General features: G+C 37.5%; 2 protein-coding genes across 10 annotated transcripts in view; both read left to right on the forward strand.

Annotated features, from left to right (window-relative positions):
* Positions 1–17,727, forward strand: part of Spice1 (spindle and centriole associated protein 1) — a 49,393-nt gene extending 31,666 nt beyond the window's left edge. For 2 of the 3 annotated variants that reach the window (XM_090346354.1, XM_090346360.1), the window contains 7 exons: positions 2,039–2,189; positions 3,199–3,423; positions 6,724–7,205; positions 10,026–10,209; positions 12,851–12,953; positions 13,836–13,923; positions 15,937–17,727. In XM_090346354.1, the coding sequence (XP_090202480.1) occupies positions 2,039–2,189; positions 3,199–3,423; positions 6,724–7,205; positions 10,026–10,209; positions 12,851–12,953; positions 13,836–13,923; positions 15,937–15,990 (1,287 nt within the window). In that variant the 3' untranslated portion in view covers positions 15,991–17,727. Of the gene's footprint in view, positions 1–2,038; positions 2,190–3,198; positions 3,424–6,723; positions 7,206–10,025; positions 10,210–11,777; positions 12,423–12,850; positions 12,954–13,835; positions 13,924–15,936 lie in introns of those variants that run through there. The other variant, XM_090346369.1, reaches the window with a different exon arrangement.
* A 649-nt stretch (positions 17,728–18,376) lies between these two features.
* Positions 18,377–27,364, forward strand: part of Cfap44 (cilia and flagella associated protein 44) — a 77,398-nt gene continuing 68,410 nt past the window's right edge. For all 7 annotated transcript variants that reach the window (XM_090346395.1, XM_090346420.1, XM_090346413.1 and 4 more), the window contains exons 1-5: positions 18,377–18,447; positions 20,740–20,820; positions 22,058–22,201; positions 23,267–23,417; positions 26,320–26,482. In XM_090346395.1, the coding sequence (XP_090202521.1) occupies positions 20,745–20,820; positions 22,058–22,201; positions 23,267–23,417; positions 26,320–26,482 (534 nt within the window). In that variant the 5' untranslated portion in view covers positions 18,377–18,447; positions 20,740–20,744. The remainder of the gene's footprint in view (positions 18,448–20,739; positions 20,821–22,057; positions 22,202–23,266; positions 23,418–26,319; positions 26,483–27,364) is intronic.

Consider the following 27,364-nt stretch of genomic DNA (forward strand, 5'->3'; position numbering starts at 1 on the left):
TTAGTAGTGAGGGCTGAGAGTTTGGCCTACTGGTAGAGTGCCTACCTAGCATGCACGAAGACCCAGGTTCGATTCCTCGGTACCACATGCATAGAAAAAGGCTAGAAGTGGTGCTGTGGCTCAAGTGGCAGAATGCTAGCCTTGAGAAAGCCCAAGGACCATGCTCAGGCCCTGAGCTCAAGCGCAGGACTGGCAAAAAAAAAATATTAGTCATGAAAAAAATACAGAAATCTTTGTCCTTATGGATATTAGATTGTCAATAAATCCTAAAAAATAAAAAAGTGACATGTATAGTAAATTAGACCAGCTTAATTTTTGGCTTTCTGGTAGTTAATTGTAGATGAGAACCTCAAAGACTTTCCTGTGCAGGTTGGCTTGAAACTGAGATTCAGATCTCAGTGTCCTGAGTAGTTAGGATTCCAGCTGCCTTTTCACTTTTTTAACATGACAACTGCTAAAATCCCAGCCAAGAGAAGATATTATATTATCAAGAAAAATGTAATGTAACCTCATAGTGAAAGTATGAACCATGGCCTGCTAATAGTTCCCCATTATCAGATAGTTTTGAACTTCTTTGGGTGTATTGAAAATTTGGAATGTTCTTTAGGGCTTTAACTTCTTCAGCATACAGTTTGGCAGGAAGAGGTGGCCGAACACTGAAGCAGAGCCTTATGTGTAAGAGTTGTTGGAGAAACTCAGGTGGGGCCTTGAAGCTTGCTCTAGAGTAGAAGAAAGCAGGAAAATTGAGTGAATTCTCAATATATTCAGAAAGCCAACCAAACACATTGGCTATAGGGTAAAAAGAGAGGAGAGGAGAAATTGTCAAAATTTTAAATTAAACAAAAGAATCAACTTGGTCTTTATGAGATAGAGAAGACTTACAGGAGAGTTTTGGTTGGAGTATCCTATAATTGAAACATTTGTGAAAGCATAGATGAAATATGTACATGCTTAGATGGCAGTTTACCACTAGTAATTGTTGGCAGTTCTTATGGAATTTATACAGTTTTCCATTCTTTCCTTCTTCTTCTTCTTCTTTTTTTTTTTTGCCTGTCCTGGGGCTAGGACTGAGGGCCTGCGTGCTGTCCTTGGGCTTTCTTAAGGACAGAGCTCTACCACTTGAGCCACAGCACTATTTCTGGCTTTTTCTATGTATGTGATACCAAGAAATTGAATCTAGGTCTTTGTGCATGCTAGGCAAACACTGTACCACTAGGCCAAATTACCGGCCTCTCTTCCCTTCTTCTTGCCATCTTCTCTGCTTCTAAGAACTATCTGTGTTATACCAATAGTTAACTTAAGAAAGACCTGAATTATGTGGTTGCAATCAAACCTGTTGAAAGGATTAATAACAAAATAAGTTCACCTAAACTCTGGATAATCCAGTCTAAATGTAAAAAATACATTCATCTGTATGAATGTAAATCAGTTGTGAAATCTTTTGTGAATGATCTTTTAAATAAAAGAAAATCTTATATAACATTAAAATTTGAGATATATACATTTATATACAAGAAATATATATATATACATATACATGTGTATACTATATACATATCAAACTCAAAGTTGTCATATTGTCTATAGGACTTTGTGCTTTTATTTTTTCTTTGGTATTATTTTATAAACATTACTGTAAGTCTGTATAATATCTGTTTTTATTTGAGCTTAATGTCTGAGGAATAGTCTATTGTTTCCTCTATCTGATGTATCTGTTTCTTGGGGTAGTTTGAAGGTCAGTTAAGATGATCTCTATGAAGAGATTTTGTAAATTGGAAAGGTTCTTTTTTTTTTTTAAGAAGAATATTCATTAATTAGTAGTCCATTATTAACCATCTCTCTGTTATGTGATTGTTAGAATTTTCAAATTGTGAATAGAGTTATTTAGAATATGAATGAAAGTCTCAAATTCTTGGAAAATTAAAATAACAACATTACACACAAGGACACATATCCTTCATACAACTTGTTGTCTGTGTGATGCCTTAGTGTTCATTATGCTAACAATGAATGCTGTTTCATTTCTTCTCCTCTTTAGGCAAGACTTCAGCAGTACATGGTCACAACAGATGAGCAGCTTATATCACTCACACATGCCATTAAGAATTGTCCTGTGATTAATAATTCTAGACAAGAAAGTCAAGTAACAGAAAGAGGAGCCACAAGTAGAATGATTATGGAGAATTCAGGTAGGTGATGTTATCTCAGGCTATCATTAAATTATTCAATGGCCTTAGGGTAGCATTAGACAAACAAACTCAACTTGTAGCCCCTAAACTTAGGTGAGTTATTAGCATTTTTATGCATATTATAGTATCACTTACACAAGAATCACTACTTTTCCAGCTAGTAGTTATGTTCCTGTGCAGGCTGGTTTGAAACTGAGGTTCTCAGAGTAGTTAGGATTCCAGCTGCCTTTTCACTTTTAAGTAATGTTTCAACAAGTATGTATGAAGTCTTTTATGTATTTAGGACGTTCAGGATTGATTTAAAAAAATATGGCAGACCAATTATGTTGAGATATATGTATTAGTGGTTACTGATCTTTGTCTACTGGTAGAGTCTTACTACTAATATTATAGTGAAGGAGTATATTAGTGCTTTATTATCATCTGAGTTAAGCCTCATTACTGAAAGCTTTTAGCTATCCAAAGGTGATAAAGTCTGGAAGTTAGTGTATTGTAAAGTTACTGCTAATTCTTTTCATTGCCAGTGGGAAAAGAAAGATTAATATAAGTGAAACTAGGTTAGGATCTTTCTTAGTCTCTGCTCTTAAATCTTTTTTAAAGTAAAATGGACTGTGACTGTAGTTTGACAGTGCATGACTTGTGAAAAATACCACAGTTTGAAGGAGTATTGTCTATAGCAGTCAATATGTAAATATGGTGTATTTTGCTGTTTTGTTATTTGTTACAACTATTAGAAAGCTATCAGGACAAATGAAAGACTTAAATGACAGTTAAAGATTTTTTGTTTTTTAGGAGGTCCTAAATGTTTTTCATTGTGGTTCAATGATTTTCTGAAATAGCAATTTATTCCCAGAATTCACTACATAGAATCCTGCCTGTGAATACTCTTAAAGGACAATATAGCTAAGAAAGTGCATTTTTCACTACTTAAATACATTTAATAATAATACTCTGAAATATGCTCATAGTTTTAGTTCCTTATATATCAATATCCTCTTATCTTCTTCAGAGAGTCCTGTTGTAAGTGCCAGTGCCTCTGTGCCATTCATGTTCAGAGCAGAAGAGGAAGCTGAACTACCACAGGAAGAGTTGCCTGTTAAATTGTCTCAAGTCCCAAATGCCCCAGGTAGTATAAACCTGGCCAACAATTTGCCAGCCCATATTTATGAGCCAGCTGTATTGTTAACACCACCCAGGCAGAAGAGTAGCTCAGAATTCTCTCCTCTGCAGGATGGTAAGCAGGATTCTTCTACAGTTGTGTTGAAGTTGTTTTCATGCTTCATTTATGTATTATACTTTGCTCAGTTACCTGAAAAACAGAACTGAAAAAGACGTTGCTTACTACCCACAATCTTTGAGCTGAAGGAAGAATTTTCAAGATGCTTTTCTTTGTCAATTTTTTGTTGCTATGGCAAAATGCCTGATAAAAACAAACAGAAAAGGTTATTTTTTTTTTTTCCAGTAATTTCAGTAATGGTTGGCTGGCTTTGTTGTTTTGGGAGCCATAGTGAGGCAGAAGTAGGAGATCATGGCAGAGGAAAGCTGCTTACCTCATTACAACCAAGAAACAGAAAGTGAGAGGAAAGGCCCTCCACATGCTTTCAGTTACCTGTTTCTTCCAGCTCCAAATTTTCTATCACCTCCCATTAATGCTATCATAGGCTAAGCATTGGTGGTTCACACCTGTAATCCTAGCTACTTGGAAGGCTGAGATTGGGAAGATCACTCTTCAAGACCAGCATTGAAATCGGTGTGATTTCCCTGCCCCTGCTTTTTTTGTCAGTTGTAGGACTTGAACTCTGAGCCTGGTCACTGTCTCTAAGCTCTTCAGCTCTACTCCTTGAGCCAAAGTGCCTCTTCTGGTTTTTTAGTAGTTAATCGGAGATAAGAGTCTCACGGACTTTAGTGGCCAGGCTGGCTTTGAATCGTGATCCTCAGATCCTCAGCTGCCTAAGTAGCTAGGATTACAGGCTTGAGCCACCTGCACCCGGCTGTGTGTGATTCCCTTTTCCCTTTTAATGGAAGTCAGGAAGTAACACCCAAGACAGGAGGTACTTCCCAAGATAGGAAGTAACACCCTACCATCTTAATAATGACCAACAAAAACCGTCTTGCTCAGTGGTAGAGTACCTAACAAGTATTACTGGACTAAAACCCTGAAACCACCCAAAATTAAAAACACAACAGAAGATTATGAGTCTGTCAGTGAATCAGTTCATTGGTCAAATAGAGTCCTCATGATGCAATCACTTTAGTGCCATTGGCTGGGTACAATGCCTGCGTGTGAAACTCTTTGTGGGGGGAGGGGGGGAAACACATCCTAATTTATATTTGTTATTTGTTAGTAAAATCATTAAATTGGTTTTATTGTGTGTCTGATCCATTAAACATTGTTCTCAAATCATTCTTGCTAAGAAAGGCTGTTGTCCATGTACATGTTTCTGTCTGCATGTTTGTAAGTCTTGCGGTAATAGTCTCAGCAGTTACTCTCTTGTTTCTCTCCTACTACATTCATGGAATACTTTTCTTGTCTATCTGGGTATTCCATTCTCTGGTTGCCTTTTGCCCTCCTTTACTATATCATAAACATTGAGCTTATGTCTTGGTTGCTTTGTTTTCACGGACTTTGGTTTCTTTTCTTATGCCGTTCTTTCTCTAGATAATCCCCCTCCTTCTCACAGCTTTCATATTTCCATATACAAGTGACTTCCAATATGATATCTCAGCCGTTTTTGAAATTTCAGTCATCTTTCTGGATACATAGGAAAATCATAAAGTGTCTTACACTTAGCATGCTTAAAACTCAATTTTGATAATTCTCTTTTCCCAACTCTTTTCTATCACTGTCCATTCAAGTTACATAACTTCTTGATCTTTATTTCCCCAAGTCTTCAGTTCCAGCTCATGACTCTCAGTTTATTGCTAGAATATTTATTCCCATTCTTTCTCTCTCTCTCCCTCCCTCCTCTCTCTCTCTCTCTCTCTCTCTCTCTCTCTCTCTCTCTCTCTCTCTGTCTCTCTCTGTCTGTCTCTCTCTCTCCCTCTCTCCCTCTCCCTCTCTCCCTCTCCCTCCCTCCCTCCCTCCCTCCCTCCCCTTCCCTTTTTCTCTCTCCCCCTCTCCCACCAGTCCTGGGGCTTGAACTCAGGGCCTGGGCACTGTCCTTGAGTTTTCTCAAGGCTAGCGTTCTACCACTTGGGCCACAGCACCACTTCCAGCTTTTTTTGCATATGTGATACTGAGGAATCAAACCCAGACCTTCATGCATGCTAGGCAAGGGCACTGGGCTATATTCCTGGCCTCTTGTATCTTCTTCTACTGACGTCCATCTCCTGAACTTCTGTATCTGCTCCTGGACTCCCTAATTGTGTTTCTCTTACCTTCCCATTGTTTACAGCATATAAGAAATGTGAATTGATCTGGGAATGGGTGGCTAATACTTACAGTTCTAGCTATTTACAAGGCTGAGATCTGAGGATGGTGGTTTGAAGCCAGCCCAGGCAGGAAAGTCTGTGAGACTCTTATCTCTAATTAACCAACAAAAATCAGAAGTGGGACTGTGGCTCAAGTGGTAGATCACTAAACTTGAGCAAAAAAAAAGAAAGCTCAGGGGCAGTGCTCAGGCCCTGAGTTTAAGCCCCAGGACTAATTTAAAAGAAAGAAAGAAAAAGAAAAGGGAATGTGAACTAAGTCATTAAATTTTCTTTGTATTTAAATTATAAAACTTGTAACATGGTCTGGAAATCTCTACCAAAATGACAAGTACTTACCTCTCCAATCTCATGTATATGCTTGTTAGCTACAGCTGGACTTCTGTCTTTTCTTTGCTCTTCTGTATATTGAGGTTTCACATAACATATTTTGCTTTCTCTGCCTTTGATATCTTTTTTTTTTAACTAAGGACCTGGCCTTTGATATCTTTTGCTCTCCTTTCTATTGCACATGTAATCATTTAAATTTACTTTTTCAGACAGGCTTTCTATGTCCATTCTCAGTTTAAATTAAGTGCTTACATTCTTTTTCTCATCTACCTAAAAGTCCCAAGATAGGAGTTAATATGAGTCAAAATGTATAAAGTAACTTAGTAGAAATATAAAAAGTTTGCCAGGAATGGTAGCTCATGCCTTTATTCCTAGCTACTCAGGAAGCTGAGATCTGAGGATCACGGTTCAAAGCCAGCCTGAGCACAAAAGGACCTGAGACTCTTATCTCCAATTAACTATCAGAAAACCAAAAGTGGCACTGTGGCTCAAGGGGGAGGGCGGTGGCCTTGCATTGAAGAGCTCAGGGACAATGCCCAGGCCCACAGTTCAAGTCCCACAACTGACAAAAAAAGAAAAAGAAATACAAAAAGTCTTTGTATTTGATTATTAGGGATGCATTGGTCTCATATTCTCTCATGAAAATAATTTAGAGATTCTAAGCCACACTCTTCTGTTAAATACTTCTCTAGCTACTGTGTCAGGGAAGTGAAATGATTGTAATACGAGTGCATTGGGAAATAATAAGTGTATGATTAAAAATTTTTGTCTACAGTGTTGAGGAGGACTGTTCAAACTCGTCCTGCTCCACGAATTCCTCCAACTGTAGAAGTAATTGAGAAGGAACAAAATTGGGAAAAGAAAATGTTACCTATTGATACAAATATTCAGAATTCAAGTGAAGAGAGTCGTCTCTTCACTCAGAGGTGGCGAGTCTCTCACATGGGAGAAGATTTGGAGAACAAAACTCAGACACCATTTGTTAACCTCTCACAGACACTGTCAAGTTCCCATCCTACCATGCAACAGTTGAGAAATCCTCCATTCTCAGAAGAGCCCCACATCCTCGGAGATGGGCAACAGTTCCGAACAAATGACAAACTTACCCAAGGAAAGGACATTATGGCACGAATTGCTGAGTTGACACTTCAGAATTCAGCCATCAAGGCACATCTGAATGATATTACTCTGTCTGGAGGAGAACAAGGAGATGGACTGCGAGAGCTGAACAAGCAAGAAAGTTCTGGTGATGCTACTGTGAGTACCAGTTCATGATTGACTGGGAACTGTGTTACTCACACCTTCATTGTTGTGGAAATCCCTGAGAGAATAATGTAAAGGGAGGAAAGATTTATCTTGGCTGGCAGTTTCAGAGGTGCCAGCTCATGATCAACCTGACTTTGTTCCTTTGAACCTGAAGTAAGGCAGAGCATGTGGCAGAGGCTGCTACTTCTGGTGGCTAGGAAGCAGGAAAGCAGGTAGAGGAGGGAGGAAGGAAAAGACAGACAGACAGACAAGGGACAAGATATATATTTTGGGGGTATGTTCATTTAAATGCACTTTTGCCTCACTTCCTAGTTTTGTTTTGTTTTTATCACTTTTTGATAATGCCATTTTAATACGAGTTCATTAAAGGAATAATGTATTATTTAGGTCCAAGTCCTCAGAGTCCAACCCCTTCCCAGAATCTCATCAGCTGGCAGTTATACCCCTGGCAAACATTTTATATGCAGACCATAATAGGCGTCTTTGTGGGCTAATCTGGTAACTTTGTTACTATATATGTGGGGAGAAAAAAGAGTACCACCCAGAACTGTAGCATACCTCATGCACATCCCAATGGTAGGGACATTTCCTTCTGCCCCTTTCTGTCAAGATAGTTCCTGTAAGTGTCCTATGAAGGGGCAGTGCAGCGTTTTAGCAATGAGAAGGAGCTGAAGCAGCTACTCAGAGGGAAAGAGTGGGAACATCACAGTTGCAACCAGTTTGAGGAAAAGTTAATGAGACCCATCTCAACCAATGAACAGGGTGTGGTAGTTAAAGCTTGTTATCCCACCTGTATAGGAGGCTGTAGATAGGAGGTCAGCTTGGGCAAAAAATTCTCAGACTTTATTTGAAAAATGACCAGTAACAGGATTAGGTATGGCCCAAGTGGTAGAGTGCTTGTCTAGGAAACGCGAGGCCCTGCGTTGTAACTCCAGTCCCCCAAGAAGAAAAGGTAGTCTGGGGGGTTTTGGTAAGAAACCGAAAGGAGAGGTGAAAGCAGGGGCTACCTGTCATCACTGACTCACAGGGAATAAAGTCAGTATGATGCTGAGTGATACAGACTCTGGCAGAGGAAGAACCAGGAAGGGAACACTTACCAGTTTGGTGAATTCCTACTGCCCTCACTTGCCTTGAGTTTAATTTTGAAGATTATTTGAAAGTGGTAACTTTTGGTCTTAAAAATGCAACACAGTTAAGCGTTAAGGTTGCATCCTTTTCTAATTAGTACATGCATCAGCAGAAGGCAATGGCACATTGATATCCTCACCACAGTCTTCTGTTTTAATTCAAAATACAAAATTCATAACTGTTTTCTGTTTTCTTTTTTGATAATAATATATGTAAGCTACAAATTCGTCATTCCTATTTAGGATTGTTTGTTTATTTTTTCCCAAAGGATCATATTTATGAGTACAGTGTATCTTGCTTGGTACCACCCCTTTCATCATTCTCCAACTCTCCCAACCCATCTCCCCTCAAGTTTCTTATTTTCCTAGGGTATGCCTTGAATATTTGACTTCATCCTCTCCCTTTCTTCATTTTTCTACCTCCTCCCCTGGCCTCCTCTCATACCTTTCAAATACCAGTTTCTTGTTATTCATTTTGTTGGACCTGTGAGTTTTTTCTAAGGAATGTGGCAGAGGCACATAAAAAAAATTACCATACTTGGGTTAATACATCTGTGTGCACTTGCAGATAGCCCATATGTGTTTATTTATACATTTATAAATTAGTTCTAGCTTTCACATATGAGAGAGAACATGGGTGTTTTATCTCTCTGATTCTGTGAGACTTTTTTTTTTTTGCCAGTCCTGGGCTTGAGCTCATGGCCTGAGCACTGTCCTTGGACTTTCTCAAGGCTAGAGCTCTACCACTTGAGCCTCAGCACCACTTCTGGCTTTTTTCTATGTATGTGGTACCGAGGAATCGAACCCGGGTCTTCATGCATGCTAGGCAAGCACTCTACCACTAGGCCAAACTCCTGGCCCTCTCTAGTTCTGATTTACTTCATTTAACATAATTTTTCCATCCATTTCTTTGTAAATGACGTAGTATCATTCTTTCTAATGGTTGAGTATAATTCCATTGTGCATATATAGCAAAGGAACATACATATTTAGCTAAACGTCATGGTTAGAAATTTTGTAAGTACTATCTGACGAATGTAATTGTAACCCCTCTCTGCATTATCCAGATAATAAAATTTTAAAAAAGAAATTATGTAAGTATATTTCTCTTAGTAATTTTGAAATTAAACTTAAATCACATTCCTTGGGTAACTTTTTAAATTAAAAAGGTTTTATGTATGTATTTATTTAGCACTATTTCTTGTTCCTTTTCACTACTATCCTCAAATCAGATTTATTAGGCCAACAGTGGCCTGAAGAGGATGACACATGGTCACAAGGAGTGATGGAGTTCTCAGAATCTTTGGCAAACTTACGATGCATGGTTGAGTAGTGCAATTATAGAAACATCTGTTTCAAATACTGTCTGTCCTCCCTATTATTCTGTCCACTTTCAGTTCTGTCATTAGTAGATATATGGCATTTAGCTTACTTAGAGACTTCTCTTTTTCATGTGAATTTTTTTTTTCAGTTCAGCTGAGGCAAACCTAGATCAGTATAGGAAAGCTGTGTAGTTGTTTACTTCTGTGGCAACAGTCCTAATTCTTCAATTAAATAATTTGTAAATTCTCATTTGTCTGTTGTTCACATGCACATACAGCAAGGGCTATGAACACTAGCTTGCTGTCACTTAGTAGAGGAGTCAATACTGAATTATGTCTTCTTTCTTCCCTGTTTCTCCAAGGCTTATCCAGTAGCACAATCTCTATCATCAAGTAGCATGGAGGAACGGATTGCAGAATTGAATCGACAGAGTATGGAGGCTCGAGAGAAACTACTACAGTTGATAGAGCAGCAAAAACTTGTTGGTTTAAATCTCTCCTCTTCTCCAGTACCACCTCTTCAGGCACCTCTTAGAGCATGGTCTGGTTCGTCAAAGATTTATATTTTATAGAATTCAGTGTTTTTATTTTCTTGAGTTTGCAAGTTTGCATTGAACCAAAAGAAATCTCAAAGCTTATATTTTACCACCCTCAATTTTATACCAAAGGCAACTGACTTGAGTCACAGAATAAGTAAAATAAAGAAAAAAGGACTAGAAAGCTGACCTCTTGATTCTTTCTAGCCCATATGCCTGTGACATAGTTTCTAAATTGTTCTACACCTAAATGATGTGTACAGCCATTTGTGATTTACCTATAACATATACTGTAATTCATTATAAAATACAAGAATTGAAGTTGTATTTCAGAATTTTGTCAGCATCAGATTACAAGTTTTGTTCTATTAAAACTATTAAAACATTTTTCTCTCATTAATTTAGGAATCTGAAAAACTAGAGAAGATTCTATGCAATAGATTAGCAAATGAAGAATGAATGTGTTGTCCTATATTCACAGTCACATTCAAAGAGATTAATGAGCTGATGGAAATCTCAAGTTTGTTTATAGGGAGAAATTGAATTTATTCCCTTCAGGGATGGAACTACATGGTCTCAGAACAAGAAAAGGTTCTTTTTATTAAGAATAGCAAAAGCGGGCCGGGAGTTTGGCCTAGTGGTTAAAGTGCTTGCCTAGCATGCATGAAGACCCGGGTTCGATTCCTCGGTACCACATACATAGAAAAAAGCCTGAAGTGGTGCTGAGGCTCAAGTGGTAGAGTTCTAGCCTTGAGAAAGTCCAAGGACAGTGCTCAGGCCCTGAGCTCAAGCCCATGACTGGCAAAAAAAAAAAAAAAAAAAAAAAAAAAAAAGAATAGCAAAAGCTTTATATCAGTGATGTGTTCTCTGGGGTATTTATTTAAGCACTGATGTTTTGCAGGGACTCATTTGTCCTGTGCCAGTTAAAATATGTTTATTCTCACTGCTAGTAGTATTGACATCCCAGTTACAAATAGTTTCTTTTGGGCCGGGAGTTTGGCCTAGTGGTAGAGTGCTTATTACCTCGTATGCACAAAGACCTAGGTTTGATTCCTAGTACCACATACATAGAAAAAGCTAGAAATGGTGCTGTTGCTCAAGTGGCAGAGTGCTAGCCTTGAGGAAAAAAGCCCAAGGACAGTGCTCAGGCCCTGAGTTCAAGACCCAGGACTGGCAAAAAAAGTTTCTTTTTTGAAATTACAGGCCCAGAAAACACATCTTTGAAAATGATAGGCCACCAAGTTCCCAAAGATCTTTCCTCTTGGTTTATTCTAGGTTTCTTCATTTGGAAACTTTGACTATTGTTTTTCTTGGTCATGAAGTCTAGAGGCAGATTGTAATTAGGATAGATATGTATTAACATTACTATGTACATGCTATGTGTATGACTCTGAATATTCCTCATTTGATATGGAAGCAAGCATCAAATGAATCACTATATGAAATAAATCAGATAGTTCTTAGTGCAATAAAGAAACATGAAACATTATTTTGAAGAGTAATTGCATGGTTAAATATGGCTTCTTTTGTCTCAATTTTGTAAGAATAAAATGCTTTTATTTCTGTTATCTTGTCTAGAACTAGGCACACCCTGAGAGCAGATAGAACTTACATCTCTTTGAAAATAAGATGAGTTATATGAATTTCCAAAGCAGACTGTGAATTTCCATCAGCTTTCTCTTCCAGTGGTTGTATCTCTAAGGTATTCTTTGTTAGTAACAGTCTTTACTGACAAAGAACAAGTTGTCATGAAAACAGACATGTACATGTGTGTGTGTGCATGCACTCAAGCCTCTTTTTGCTTTCTAGAGTAAGGTAGTAATTAAATATGATTTAATGACCAAGAAATTATTGATATTAAGCAGTGATTCACTAAGGCCTCTGTGAAATTGTCTGGGGTGCATCTAAAGTCTTTCACTTGTAAATAATTAGTAAATCCTTTTTAGTGGGTTGTCTATATTGGAACTATTGGAAATGTGCATATTATATTGGCTTTAAGCCACATGGGTTCTTCACCTTCCCTTCCTAAAATAGTATCTTCAACAAAAATAAGATGCAGTAGATGTAAAAGATTGAAAGTTTTATTGAATGTCTTTAGGAATTTTTCTTTTTGCTCTTCTTTGGAAAAAGTACAGGTATGCTGTTTTGACAAAGATCTCTAATTCATTGGGGCTAGCTCTTAGTTTTTGTCTTTCCCTTAGGACTTAATATAAACCATTTGTCTGATATGCTCTCTGAGCTGATGTTTTTGAGTTGATATCAGTAACTTAAATTTCTAGTCTCATTGTTAAAAAAGAAAAGCTTGCTAGTGTAATTAGTCTGTAATGAGTAAAATATAGATACCCGCCAAGTTTGTAATATATTAACTTCTACTAAGATAGAAATTGGTCAAAATTTTGTTATCGCAGGCCTGGCGTGTGGCCAAGTGGTAGAGTGCTTTATTAGCATGCACAAAGCTTAGGTTCAATTCCTTGGTACCACATACACAGAAAGAAGCCAGAATGGTGCTGTAGCTCAAGTGGTAAAGTGCTAGCCTTGAGAAAGCCCCCAAACAGTGCCCAGGCCCTGGGTGCAAGCCCTAGGACTGGCAAAAAAAAAATCCATTATCTCATTGAAAGATAATGAAACTAATATTTATTTTTAAACTTTAGAAGGAGGAAAGCGAACCATTGAGGTCTCTATTCCAGGAGCAGAAGTTCCAGAAAGCTCAAAATGCAGTACTGTCTCTCCTGTCAGTGGGATAAATACAAGAAGGTGAGATACAAGTAGGATGAATACTAGAATTCACAGTGTGAATGTGGTCCGTGGTTTTCTGTGAGAAGAGGATGTGCATGTATGACAAGTTTAGATAGACTCATTCCTGTAGTTAGTAAAGTCACCAGACAGGAGAATTTGATGATGAATGAGGAATAAACTTTACATAGAGTAATAGACTGGCTACTGAAAACAAAAGTGGGCTAGCATATAGGTAGAATTTTTATGTACACATTTACCATGGGTGGATAAACTGACTACCCAAAGGAAGATTATCGTCCTTCTTTACACTAAGTAAAACTGCTCATAAATCTTCAGTTGATTTGCCTATATGAGTCACTTTTCTGGTAAAATGATTTCTCTAGTTTTCTCTCTTTTTTGCATCCTCACTATTGTACTATGTAACTCCAGTTTTCATTTGTCTTTTACTGGACCCTCTGGTACACTACTGTACAACCATTTTCTCTTTTAAAGTTAAAAACATGCCTATATAATATTGTAATGGCAGATCGTGTTATTATCTATTTGTCAGAATCCACAGAATACTCTGTGTATTACACAAAGAGTAAGCCCTTATGTGAACTATGGACTTTTGGTTAATATAATGTGCCATTATTGAGTCATCAGTCATAAAATATGTCACATTAAGAGGTTAATAATAGGAGTAATAATAATAATAGGAGGAAGCTCTAAAAAATAAAATTCTATGAGTTTAAAAATATTATAGGTTGGTACAATTATGTAATGAATAATTTAGCTCATTTGGACCTAAGTCGACCAATGCTTTTCAAGTTCTTACCAGTACAGAGAATCATTTACATAAATTGCAATGGTTGTTAATAATAACAGCTCACTTTCTTACTGTTTATTTTTCACAATTAGGTCTTCAGGAGCTAGTAGTAATTCTTGTTCTCCATTAAATGCCACATCAGGAAGTGGGAAATTCACACCTGTTAATCCAAGAACAAAGGTACATTATAAAATACAATGGTGGGACAAATATGCTCCTGATCTCTTGGTGCATGATGCCCTAGGCTGTCTTGGTACTCCGCCAACAATAAAGCCATTTACCAAATTCAGTCCCTTGATCTTCTAACTCCAGAACTGGGTACCAAAAAAGTCCTCGTGCCTGCCGCCTTCCCTCCCCTCCCCTGCCCTTCCCTCCCCTCCCCTTCCCTCCTTTTCCCTCCCTTCCACTATTTAATTGTTATTATAAAGATGATGCACCAGAAGGGTTACCATTTCATAAACCAGGTCATGAGTACATTTCTTTTTGGACAAGTCACCCTTCCTTCACTTTCTCACTCACAGTTTCTCCTTCCCATTCCTGCCCACAAGTTGTATCATTCATTTTCAACAATGTCTACTGAGTGCTGCTACTTCATTTGTTCATCCTTTGTCCCTCCATTTCTGTTAGACTTTAAAAAAAATAATAAACTAAATAAAAATACAAATTGTGAAATATGTGTGAGGGTCAAGAGAATGAGGAAAATAACTGATTTAATGAATTTTGTTTTTAGTAATCATAGAAGTTGATGTAAAATTCTCAAAAGTGAAGAAGTATTCTAATTTACCTTTACTAGGGGAGAAACACAGTATTTTACTTTCATTTTCTAGGGCAACTGAGGAAAAAGTCAAATTTAATAGAATTTCAGTGGCCCTTAGGGTTTGGAAATGACTCAAGCAGGGTATCCAAATATTGTGGCTTTGCATAGCATTGTATATAAATTGAAATATCGGTTCCTTGATGTGACTGGATAGATTGTGAACCAGAGCCCTGGGTTTAAGCACTTTATCCTGTGTCCCAGTGTGTAGTATCCCAGTTTGCTTTTGGTTAGACAATGTATAGCACAAATAATAAATATATTTCTTGCATATACTAAATGTTTTGGGGTTGCTAGAGGACTATATAGAAGCTAAGCACATGATAAGATATAGGACTATGTAGAAGCTAAATGTATCCAAAATTTTTATAGAAGGTATTTTTTGGTGTTGCTAATACAGCCAAATATAATTCTTTTCACTGTTTCGTCAAAGAGAATAAAGCTGTCTTTAAAAACGTAAGCATCACTTTTGCAGACATGAATCAACAATTGTATGATGCAAGGGGACTTTTTGACTTTTTTTTTTTTTTTTGGTGGGTCATGGGGCTTGAACTCAGCCTGGGTGCTGTCCCTGAGCTCTTCAGCTCAAGACTATTGCCTTATCCTTGAGCCAAGCCCCACTTCCTGTTTTCTAGAGCTTAATTGGAGATAAGAGTCTTAGGTCCTTTGTCTCGGGGGACTGGCTTTGAAACTTGATCCTCAGATCTCAGCCCCCTGAGTAGCTAGGATTACAGACGTGAGCCACTGTGCCCAGCTTCTCTTTGACATTTTTATTACTAACTTAAGTAATTAGACCAAAGAGTGACCATAAGCACCATAAAACCATAAGCACAACTAGAACTAAAAGATTTGTCCTTTTTTGTTTTTATATTATAAGAGCATATAAACTTAGGTATTTTAACAATTTATCAGTAGTACCTGGAACTTAGTACATTCATTTACAAAACATGTTAAAAAGTTATACATATAATCCATATAAAACATTTTTAAACAGTTATGCAACTCTTAAATCAATAAGGTGATCTGTTGATCAGGTAACCAGTATGTTTTATTGGGAGGGGGAGGGGCAGTCCCAGGGCTTGAACTCACAGCCTGGGCACTGTCCTTGAGCTTCTTTTGCTGAAGGGTAGCACTCTACAACTTGAGCTAAGCACCACTTCCGGCTTTTTCTGTTTATGTAGTACCAGGGCTTCATGCATGCTAGACAAGAATTCTACCACTAAGCTCTATTCCCAGTCCTGAAGCAGTTTCTTGTTAGTTTCTCTGTTAGAGAATAAATGTCCACTGCCATCCAGTGATGGGATGACTTTGTTGTGTGATTTGCCAGTCTTGAGTGGTCCCATGTTACCTTCTAATTTTTCTGTGTCTTTGTTCAACAGATTGAGAAACAAAGTGAAGAAGGCTGGTTTGCGCTTTCTACTCACATGTCTTAAGTGGAGTTGAAGTTTGTTTTACGAAATGTGTTCTCAACAATTCACCTTCCATTCCTCTTTCTTTGCTCCTGCTTTCACATTTTTATAGTCTACAGATAAAACCTACAAAGATTCTAAGAATTAGTGCTTAATTAAACAGAAAAACACAAAACATTTTACTTTTTTACCTTTTCAAATAGGTTTTCAACAACCAACTAGAATATAATACCCTGTGAATAAAATTTTGACTGCAGGGAAATTAAAGTTTTATGTCTGATAGCTTCTTAAGTATTTTAAGGTTTGTTTTAGTTACACATTTTTTTACCTTCAATACCTTTGTTTGGTTTTTCTGTTGTATAGTCAATCTTAAATGTAGAACTGTTTCATTTTTCCTCTGAAGATCAGTTCTTTTGCATTTAACTTATAATAAAATGTCTCTTTGTGATTAGAGTCTGTCTTTCAGAAAAAAATGAGTGCACTTTGGGTTCTTTCTGGTATTCAGTTTCTGTTGTTCATCACGTTTCCCACCTTTTCTGAGTAGAATATTCATTTGTGAGAGAAGCATCAGAGATGAACACTGGTGCTTCATGCCTGCACTGCACTTGGGAGGATCACAGTTTCAAGTCACAGTTCCATGGCGTACATGACTACGTGAGACTACTTCCCAACTGATAGCTGGACCTGGTGGTACATGCCCCTAATCCTAGTTTTGTGGGAATCTGAGACCAGCCTGGGCAGTAAAGCCTGTGATTCTTTGCCTCAGTGGAAGAGGCTGGGTATGGCTTCATGCATGTGTCATCCCAATTATGGCATGAAGTGAAAAATTGGTAGATCACTGTCGAGGCATTCATCCCTCCAGAAAGCAAGACCCTATCTTAAAAAAGAACCAGTGTAAAAAAGAGCTGAAGGCATGGCTCATGACTCAGTAGAGTCCCTGTCTAGGTAACTCTTGAGTTTAGACTCCATTTATCCTGTACTCTTCTTCTCCCACCCAAGAAGGCATGAGGCCTAATGTGGTAGCTCACACCTGTAATCCCAACAACTGAGGAGGTAGATGCAGAAGATCAGGACCAGTCTGGGCTTTGCAGAGAGTCTTTCTCAAAATACAAAAATGGGCCTCATTTATTTAATTTGCTTAAACAAGTAAGTGTGGTTGTATATTTTATAAAATTTTTAGTCTTTTGATGTGAAAATATGAATATACAGCTCAAATGTCTTAATTTAGTAGCATTGACAAATGGAACAATTAAATAGGAAAGGAAGGTTATCAATTTTTTCAATCCTGAACCTAAGATTTATTCATAATTTATTTTTCTCTCTTTGGTTTTCAAATGCTAGTTTTATTTTGCTTTTAAATCTCTCCCTCTTGACTCTGATGGAATTTTTACCTTAAGGTGGGAATGGAGAAGGACAATGACTGGAAACTACCTATTTGGGCACTTCTTCAGATGACACCTTCTTTCCTTTTGTAGTTGTAACTCACTATTCTAGGAAGTGCCCCATGCAACTTTGACTTTGATTTGTACATTATGTCAGAAAATTTTTGTCTAGCATTGTTGGTTTTGCATGTATGCACTGAATCCTTTTGCATTATTACAGAATCATTTTTATTGTATTTTTAATTTTTTATTATTGTAAAGGCAATATACAAAGGTGTTGCAGTTGTGTAAGTCAGATAAAGAGTACATTTATGTTTGGACATTGTCACCCCTTCCGGTGTATGTTTTGGAACTGGTATTTAATAAATTCTACCCTGAGTATAAACGGTTTTGTTGTTACTTCTTAATATGTCAAGTCACCTGGTTGCTTTGTGAACATATTCTTTTGATAGGTGTTTTCCTTAATATTTTTTAACTGATTAGTTCCCCTTCTCCCCATGTTTCTTTAAACTTCAAAACTTGGGAACATTTAAAAATCCTCCAGTAATAACTGAGGTGCATCCTGTACTCATCCAAAGGATCTACATAAAACTTCATTTTAACTTTAAAAGCCAACAGAAATAATATAGCTTTTTAAATGCAAAAATATAACCCTCCTTCATCTCTGGGATTTTGGTTTGCCAATTATACTGTTGTCCAGCTGTCTTCCTTTACCAAGACCACTCCACCATTAGGTAATATTTATTTTTGGCAATAATTGCCTGGTTTCTCAACATCGGACTGTGTGTGATGAGCGCCCCTAGGGGTCATATTGGAGTGTTCACAAGTATGTTCCAAAAATATTCAAAGCCCTGTAACTATCAACATGAAATCTTTAGAGGACAATGAGCTTTGTACAATGCTGGCTCGGCTTTTCTGTTTTGCCATGATCTGGCAAGGGCTGAAAGGCCTCCACTTGATGGCAGGTTGATGTGAACCCAGGCAGCCTGCAGAAGCACGGAAGCCCCGCCCCCTGGAGGCGGGGTGGCGGATGTTGCTGTGGTAACCAGAGTAAACGGAGTCCTTGGGCATAAGCTGTGAGTGGAAACCAGCAGCAGAGGTAAGGCTCTGTCAACCCTGCTCTTTCCCATTGAATCTATTAGCAACCCGGAGAGCCGGGAACTCCCTTGAGTTTCTCTTCAATTGAAGTAGAATTCTCCAAGTTTTGTTGACATATGCTCATTCATCTTCCCTATGGGAGCGCCACAAACCTTGAGGCCACTAATGCTGGTTAATGTAGACTGGTGTAGACCAGCACTTGCCTGCAAGGATCTGGTTGTCTGGAGCTGAAGACCAGCAGGAGTTGATTGGGTCTAAACTGGAAGCAGGGAGAGTGGGGGGGAAAGTGCTTGTGCTCTGAGGTTAAGCAAAGCCACCCCTCCTCACACTTAGCTGTGACACTTGGCAAGTTGACCCTTCATGTGGGTTTCTGCATCTCTGTGCAGGATGGTGGTAGTGCTTACCTCATGGATTCTTGTTATAATTCAATAGGATAATGCAGTCAGTTGCTTACACTTGGGTGCAAAATAAATATTTGTTGAATAAATAGGCAAGTACTTCTTACACATAATTAATGTGTTTAGTCAGTCATGAGTTGTCCTGGGTGCTTGTTGTCTAAATTTGAAGAAGTGGGGAGTGCTAAAAAGAGACTGGAGACTGGGTAGTATGTGTGTGTGATATAAGCTACAGTGACCTACAGACCCTTTAATGAAGGAATTATGCTTTACCAAGTAATTCAGAGAAAACAAAGAGTCATCAAGGTTTATAAACAAGAAGGGTGGCATATATTAAAAGCTATGTTTCAGAAATGTAAGAGGGAGATACAAAAAATAATCTGTGGGAAAGAGAATGAGAACCACTGAAGAGTTTTATCCACAATACAGGTCATGTGTTACTAAGTTCTTCAAAAGTTGGCACTACTTTGAATTATTTTTTCTTTAATCACTTCTTTGTCACAAACCAAAAGGAATAGAATATATGATAAATGTTAGAATTATGATTTTCAATAATATTTAAACCTTTTCTATGATTAGATTCCTACTCTTATTCTCACAAATTCTACAATAGATGGAAGGACTGAAAAGGGGAAAAAGACCACGCCAACTTTAAAGGTCAAACTTGAATGTGAATATCATATTGGAGTATATTGATGTGGCTGATAGTTTGTAGGAAAAGCTTTTGGACAAAGCATTGCCATCTCCCAAGTCAAGGGAAGGTGTCATTATAATGTCACCTCAAGAAAGCAGATGGACCCTCTACTGATGGGCTGTAAGTCCTATTGTACTTACTGCCAGACATGTGTCATGTTTGCTTTGGAGACCAGACAGTAATAATACACAAGTTCAATTAAGCCTCTCTTCATGCTCATTATGGTGAGGAGTCAAGGACATGAAAAATTTAATTAGTTATGTTATCATTCTGTAATTCATACCTGAATCTAGCCACCAACCAATCAGAAAGGGACTATTATATCCTGTATGCCCATCCTTCCATGGAATACTGTGTAGGAAACGTGGGATGTTGGCAGAGAAGTGAAGACAGAGAGAGCCATCATGAAGAAGCATAAGGAAGAGCTTTACTATGGGCAAAAGACAGAGAAAAACTACTTATTTTTAAGTTATTAACTCTATGTCAGTTGTCATAGAAATGAGACCTAAACTTAATAGGGAAACCTAGAGATAGTTTGGTAATGTCCCTTCCTCCTCTTCATAACAATTTCACTCTCCTGCTAGGTTAGTAGGCTGTACTAAACTCTTCTTAGTGCTCTTCCATGCCTGACCAGCTCCAAAGCATCATGTCTCAAACATCTTTCTGTGCATGTGCCCAGAACACATCTTTCCTTTACATTTCATTTAGTGATCACCATTCTTCATTGTTGAATGCTCATATTTTTAAAAGTTCCATGAAAGAGGCCATATTTCTTTGGCTCAGTCTGGTAGTTTAGTGCCTAACAAAAGACCTGATACACAGAAGGTTAAATTGAAGTTAATAATACAAGGACAATTTGATAATGAGCATTAACAGGGGCAAAGATGAACCAAAAGGTTGGCAGAGGGTTTATGTGGTATCCGTTTTAGGAAAAGATGCATGGGGAAGTGTGTTTTCGTTGTGGGTCTGTGGAAACCAGAACACTAAGTTTCCCTGGAGAGAAGGAACTTGTGATTCCAATTTCCTGGTTTGCAGAGGTCCCTAAGGTTGGTTGCACCCTTCTGATGACTCATCCTGGATACCATGCAACACAGAATAAACAACACAAGTGATGTTTGGTGCTACTAGAATTTGTTAGTGGAGACAATATGTCAATTTCGATTGCCAGCGTTTCCCTTTCTCAGTCTCACCTTTTCATTTATAGGAAACATGAAGGAACCCGACGATCAGGATCCTGAACGGGAGAGACCAAATAGATCAAAGAGTGAGGACAGGTCTTCTCGGTGTAAGTGAAGATAATAATTTTGTGCATTATTAAATTAGAAGAGAAATGGTTTATTTGTTTAATTTTTTTTTACAAAATCCTTAAGGTCCTTAAAGTGGAGTTTGTGATCTAATCATCACCAGTTCCTGGCACACAGAAGTTGTTTGTATGTTAGTAGTGAGCCATTTATACTTCGGGTCTAGATATCCTCTGTGAGGTTTACTGCATCCTTCACATTAGTCTCCTGCCTTGAACCTAGTCTTTCAGGTTCATGGCACATCTACTAGGTAACTGATATTCTTGCTAGTTCCTTCTTCTGCCTTCAAATATAGTGTTGTCATGGCAAATCCCTGTTATTTCTCTCCATCTTTCATCTGCTTGATTTTGTCTGTTTTAGTCAGACCATGCTGGCTTATATCTACACCCATTTCTACTCCTATCCCTGTCTTTATTCCTTCTTAATTTATCCTGAAGTCAATATTCTGTCTGTTCTTTTGCTTATTCTATTTTAATTTTATCTTTTTTTTTTTTCAGTTGTGGGGCTTGAACTCTGGGCCTGGCCACTGTCCCTGAACTCTTCAGCTCAAGGCTCTGGCTCCACCACAGTACCACTTCTAGTTTTCTGGTGATTAATTGGAGATAAGAGTCTCATGGTCCTTTGTGCCTGGGCTGGCTTTGAACTGTGATCCTCAGATCTAAGCCACCTGAGTAGCTAGGATTACAGGTGTGAGCCATCACTCCCAGCCAAAAAATAAAAATGAAGTAATTTTTAAGCCAGGTGCTGATGGCTGATGCCCATCAAGTCCCACAACTGGCAAAAAAAAGTAATTTTTAAAGGGAATGTAGTCTTTACCTGACTTATAACTGAACCCCTCTGTATATCACCTTTATAAGAACAATTTTTAAAAAGTGAAAAAAAGTAATTCAACAATTTTTTTTGCCTGTCCTGGGACTTGAACTCAGGACCTAGGCATTGTCCTTGGGCTTTCTCAAGGCTAGAGCTCTATCCCTGTGAGCCACAGTATCACGTCCAGCCTTTTTTCTTTGTATGTGGTACCGAGGAATCGAACCCAGGGCTTTGCGCATGCTAGGCAAGTGCTCTACCACTAGGCTACACTCTCGGCCTTCAAAAGAATTTTTAAGTATGAAAAATTTAAGTTTGGAATAGAAATGAGAATTTTAGTTACTTAGAAAAAAGAAAATGTTTGATTGAAATTTAGAAATTGAAAAGTTTAAAAATTAAATTATCTTTCAATAGCACATGCAAAAGTTTTAGAAGATGCCATAGACCAAACACTTACTGAAGGGGATGAATCATATTTTGAGGATGATGATTCAGATATGGAAGATAAGGAAGGAAGTACAAGTTCAAATGAAGAGGATTATTTGGAAAGTGGCAAAAGTAAGTATTATCTATCTTTCTGCATTTATAATTGTTTTAAAAATAAATTACCCAGACAAATTGACCAGTTACGATACAGTAAAAGAAAAATGTGCAGGATGTGGGTATTTGTGCAGATAAAAGGAAACACGTTTCACATAGTATGGGAGAGTAGTTTAATAGCTTTGAATTTGTCTATTCCAGTTCGGAGTACCATTCTTTTTTTTTTTTTTTTTTTTTTTTTTTTGCCAGTTCTGGGCTTGAGCTCAGGGCCTGAGCACTGTCCTTGGACTTTCTCAAGGCTAGAGCTCTACCACTTGAGCCTCAGCACCACATCCGGCTTTTTTTTCTATGTATGTGGTACCGAGGAATCGAACCCGGGTCTTCATGCATGCTAGGCAAGCACTTTAACCAGTAGGCCAAACTCCCGGCCCCGGAGTACCATTATTCTTTTTTTTTTTAATATTTTTTTTATTGTAATTAGTAAAAGGGTTACATGATATTTGCCAGATAGAAGGTGCATTAATTCACATACATTGATACCCTTTCACATGTCTTGGTACCCATTTCCCTCCCCCCCACACCCCCCACCCGTCTTGGTTTTTCCCCCCTTCCCTATCAAATTTCAAATATCCAAATACAAATAAATTCAATATATTAGATAACAAAGTGAGATACTATAACAATATGAGATAACCAAGGGACAGCAAAGGAGATGAGAGACAACATAGTACATTAAGGACAACAATCAGTACCATTCTTTTTACTCTTATATTGATCCTTTGGGGACTGAGATGATCTAACGAGGATTCTATCCTAGATTAGGTAGAGTCCTCCTTTGGGTCTGATTGGACATTGTTGTCTTTTTTTCTTTCTTTAAGACTGTTGAAATCATGACCAGAGCTCAATGTTCACCACTAACATGTATCGAGGCATATTGACTCTTCTTGTGCTCATGCTCATAATCTAGTCAGTAGTAGTATTTACTGCTAGTATATGGCAGGCTATGTATATTCTTCCTTATCTTTAGGAACCACCTAGGAAGCACTGTACACTCTTCTTAGTCAACATATTTTAATGTTTTAGCATCTCAGGAACCTCCTGCACCTGTGGAGGAGGAAGAGGAAGAAATCGAGAAGAAAATATCAGAAAGCTTCTTCTATGATTACACTGATCTCGTTGCAGCTCCTTTGGTGACTCCTGATTCAGGCATACCACTGGATCTTCTCACACTTCAGTATCCACTGCAGCTCCATAAGTATAATTTGGGAATTGTCATTTCTTAGATTAGACATGGGCAAACTGGAGCTCATGGAGCTAGTTCAGCCTGCATCCTGTGATTTAAAAAACTTTCTGTATGGCACAATCACACTCATTTACATTTTATCTGTAATGGCTATCACAGTACAAGGATAGAGTTAAGTAGTTGTGATAGTGACCATCTGGCTCGCACGACCTAAAATATTTACTGTTTTTTAAAATAGTTGTTACAAAGGTACTGTACAGAGGAGTTACAGTTGCATATGTCAGATAATGAGTACATTTATTTTTGGACAATATCATTTCTTCCCTTACTCCCAGTTACTATTTTTGTTTTATAGAAAAAGTTTATCAATCTTTGTCTTAAGTGTTCTGAATTCTTAGAGTTGGCCCTTGGCCCTTAGAATATTTAATGTATGACATTAAATTTAAATTTATTTTGTTATCATATACCAGTTAACCATATAAGAAATGATAATGTCTTGGAGCCAGGCACTGATGTCTCATGCCTGTAATCCTAGCTACTTAGGAGGCTGAGATCTGAGAATCATGGTTCGAAACCAGCCTGGGTAGGAAACATTGTGACACTCATCTCTAATTAACCACCAGAAAACTGCGAGTGGAGCTGTGTCTTAAAGTGATAGCATGTTAGCCTTGAGCTGAAGAGCTCAGGGACACCATCTAGGCCAGAGTTCAAGCCCCACAACGGACAAAAAAAAAAAAAAAAGAAATGAAATGTTAGTTCCCTGGATATTCTTTGTACAGATGGAAAACGCTGTGATTTATAAGACCTTATGTGAAGGAGACTATCATTACTACTTACTTCCTCTATCAGCTTGGCTTTCCCTTGCCAATACCTGTCTGAAGAGACGGTTGATTTCTTTTCTTGAAACATTAATGTGGCTATTGACAAACTTGTTTTTGTACACTCACATTATCATCTGCATTAGCAGAGAAATTTGGCACATGTAGCAAGTTTGGAAAATAAGAATCTTTTTTTGTGCTCTAAAGGTTATTTTTTAAATTTTCCTAATTAATTTTTTAAAGAATTTATTAACATCGATTTTTACACATCATATTTCAAATGACGTGTTTAACAAACAAGTATTCGAGAAGGGAATCTTTATATATAATCACAGGCACTTAGTTTTTAGAACATAATCAAAATTAGGCTAAGGATTTGTATATCATAGATATGTATTAATCAATGTGATAAATCATTATGTCTATGGTGTCGTAAGTTTTTGTCTATGTAGTTGTGTTTATATTTCCCATACCATGTATAAGAATCTTTGAAAACAGGTAAAAGTGAGGATGACTAGATAAGAGGGTTTATTGTTTGTCATCATTTATGATGTTGGATTGGGAAGAGTGTAGTTAGAAGAGTTTCTATTATGGTCGTCAGTTTCCCTGCACATGCACTGCAGTGATCATGACATGGCCTACACTATTGACTGGCCTCTTACTAAAGATGTGCTTTAGTGATGCATTGGATACTTACTGAGTTCATTCTAATTTTAAGTAAAAACACATTGGTAGCCAGGTATAGTGGCTCACGCCTGTAATCCTAGCTACTCAGGAGGCTGAAATCTGAGGATCAAAGTTCAAAGCCAGCCCAGGGACAAAAGAACTTGAGACCTTATCTCCAATTAACCTCTAGAAAACGGGAAGTGGGATTTGGCTCAGGGCTAAGGTGGTAGCCTTGAGCTGAAGAGCTCAGGGACAGTGTCCAAGCTCCATGACCCCCTCCCCCACACACATACACACACACAAAAATGGTAATACAGTCTGTGACTCTGATTCAATCCCAGCTGGGACTAGACTAGTTCGCCTATATAACTTTGTACCTTTTTTGTTGTTTCTGAACAAGTTTCTGATAAAACTTAAGTTTTCTCCTAGCATATTATTTTCAGACAGCATTGGGGGTAGTATATGAAAGGAGCCCAGATCCTGAGTTCAAGCCTTGTGCTCTACAGAAACAAAACCAAAAAGAAGCTACAAATAATTTCTTTGAAACTTTTTAGTTTCTTACAGATAAGTAGAATCCTCCAAAATCATGATTTGTTTTCTAAGAGCACAAGACATATTAGTCTATTGATCTTTTTCTTATGAATGAAGAAATCTACTTATGTAATTTATTTCTTTTTCCAACATTACTTTTTTCCATAGATCTTTCTCATTTAGTTTACTTGTTATGTCTTGAATTATATTAGTTTGAATGTGGCTGCTGTAACAATATATATTATAAAATACATGTATAACTAAGATTTTTAGGTTTACATTTTGAGTTAATATGATTTTACTCTATAACATAAACATACACGTATATACACTTGCCTATATACCAGTATATGTAATAACAACCTTGGACAGCTAATGAATCATATCTGTCTATATTTTATAGCATATATTTAGTTGTCCTTCACAATTGGTATATGTTCAACTATTAGAGTAATTGTGCTATCAAGTATTGTGTTAGAATTTCACAATATGTCAGAATTTTAAGTATCTTGTCTTTCAAGAACAAAGTATATAAAACAGTCAAAACATGGGGTTAGTCCCATGTGATTTAGTTTTAGTGGGTACAGGGAAAATGATACCCAAGTAGGAGATTTGACATCTGTTAATATAAGAACAGCTCATGCTGCTCTCAGGATTTTTGTAGGAAAGTTCAAATAGTTACTAAATCAGTGTATATGAATTTTCACTTTATTTAAAAATGAAATATGTTGGTAATGCATAGAAAAATTTTTAGTTTCTGAGTAAAATTAACTCTGTTAATCTCAAATCTTTAAGAGTATGGATTTAAAAATAAACTACTTCATCATTTTTCCTGACCTAAGATGGTTTCACTGGTTTCCTTAACAACTTTTCCCCAGACATTCTTTTGGTTATGACTGTAGAAAGCGAGCCAACTTACAACTTATTGATAGCAATAGCATGATATACATAGCTGGCAACCATCTGATATTTCTGAATTTTAAAACCAAGGAACAGTCCTACCTGCGAAGTTGCAGTGGTGAAGGAATCGGTGCCATTGCGGTATGCCTGTAGTAATGTAGAAAAACAAACTAATATTCTTTGTACTGTGAACCAACCCACAGTAATGGCTGTTAGGTACCAACACTGTGGTGTTGAGGGGGCACATGACAGACACAGCCATCTTTATTCTAGGGCATTTTCAAACTACCTGTTACAACCACTACATTCACTGGCATTGCTCTATTATAGCATTATAGTAATACTAGTATCCCATTTTGCAGATAAAGGAAATTGGTCATTAGAGGTTAAGTGACTTCTCCATAGCCATGTAGGATTTTTCACAAATTAGAAGTGGATGAGGAGTCTTTACCAGTCTTGCTCTGAGGACTGACGCATGAATACTACAATAAAAAGGAAGCAAATGAGGAAAATGTGTGACCCTGTATGAGATAAGACTGACTTTGGGAACAAGACATGATGAGATGCCTTAAATTCTTCATCTTCAGGATGAGAAGATGAAGATTTCGTAAGCCTGTGAGAAAATGGGGCTAAGAAATGGAAAAGACATGGAATGTAAAGTTAATGACTTACTAATTTCAAGTCTCCACAAAAAACACCCAGCTTCCTCTGCACTGCAGCTTCCAATCTGATAGAGATGACACTTTTTATTTACTATCAACAAAACTCAGAAGGGTTAAGGGTTGGCCTGAGTCTCCATTCAGACATCTGTGATCACATATTCTACACAATATTTCTTTGTAAGGGAAGATCTAGATAGGTATAGTATCCACTTTCCTTAAACTTAAGATCTATTATTTCTTTGCTCCAAAATCTAATTGAATCTTATTCTTCACATTTATCTAGCTCATGGTAGGCCATATGACAGCAGACACATTACTTTTACTCCCTTGAGTAAAAGTTTATATACTCTTAAATGAGATG

The sequence above is a fragment of the Megascapheus bottae genome, chromosome 1 (genome assembly GCF_031878675.1).
Source record: "Megascapheus bottae isolate mThoBot1 chromosome 1, mThoBot2.hap1, whole genome shotgun sequence".
Classification (NCBI taxonomy): Eukaryota; Metazoa; Chordata; class Mammalia; order Rodentia; family Geomyidae; genus Megascapheus; species Megascapheus bottae.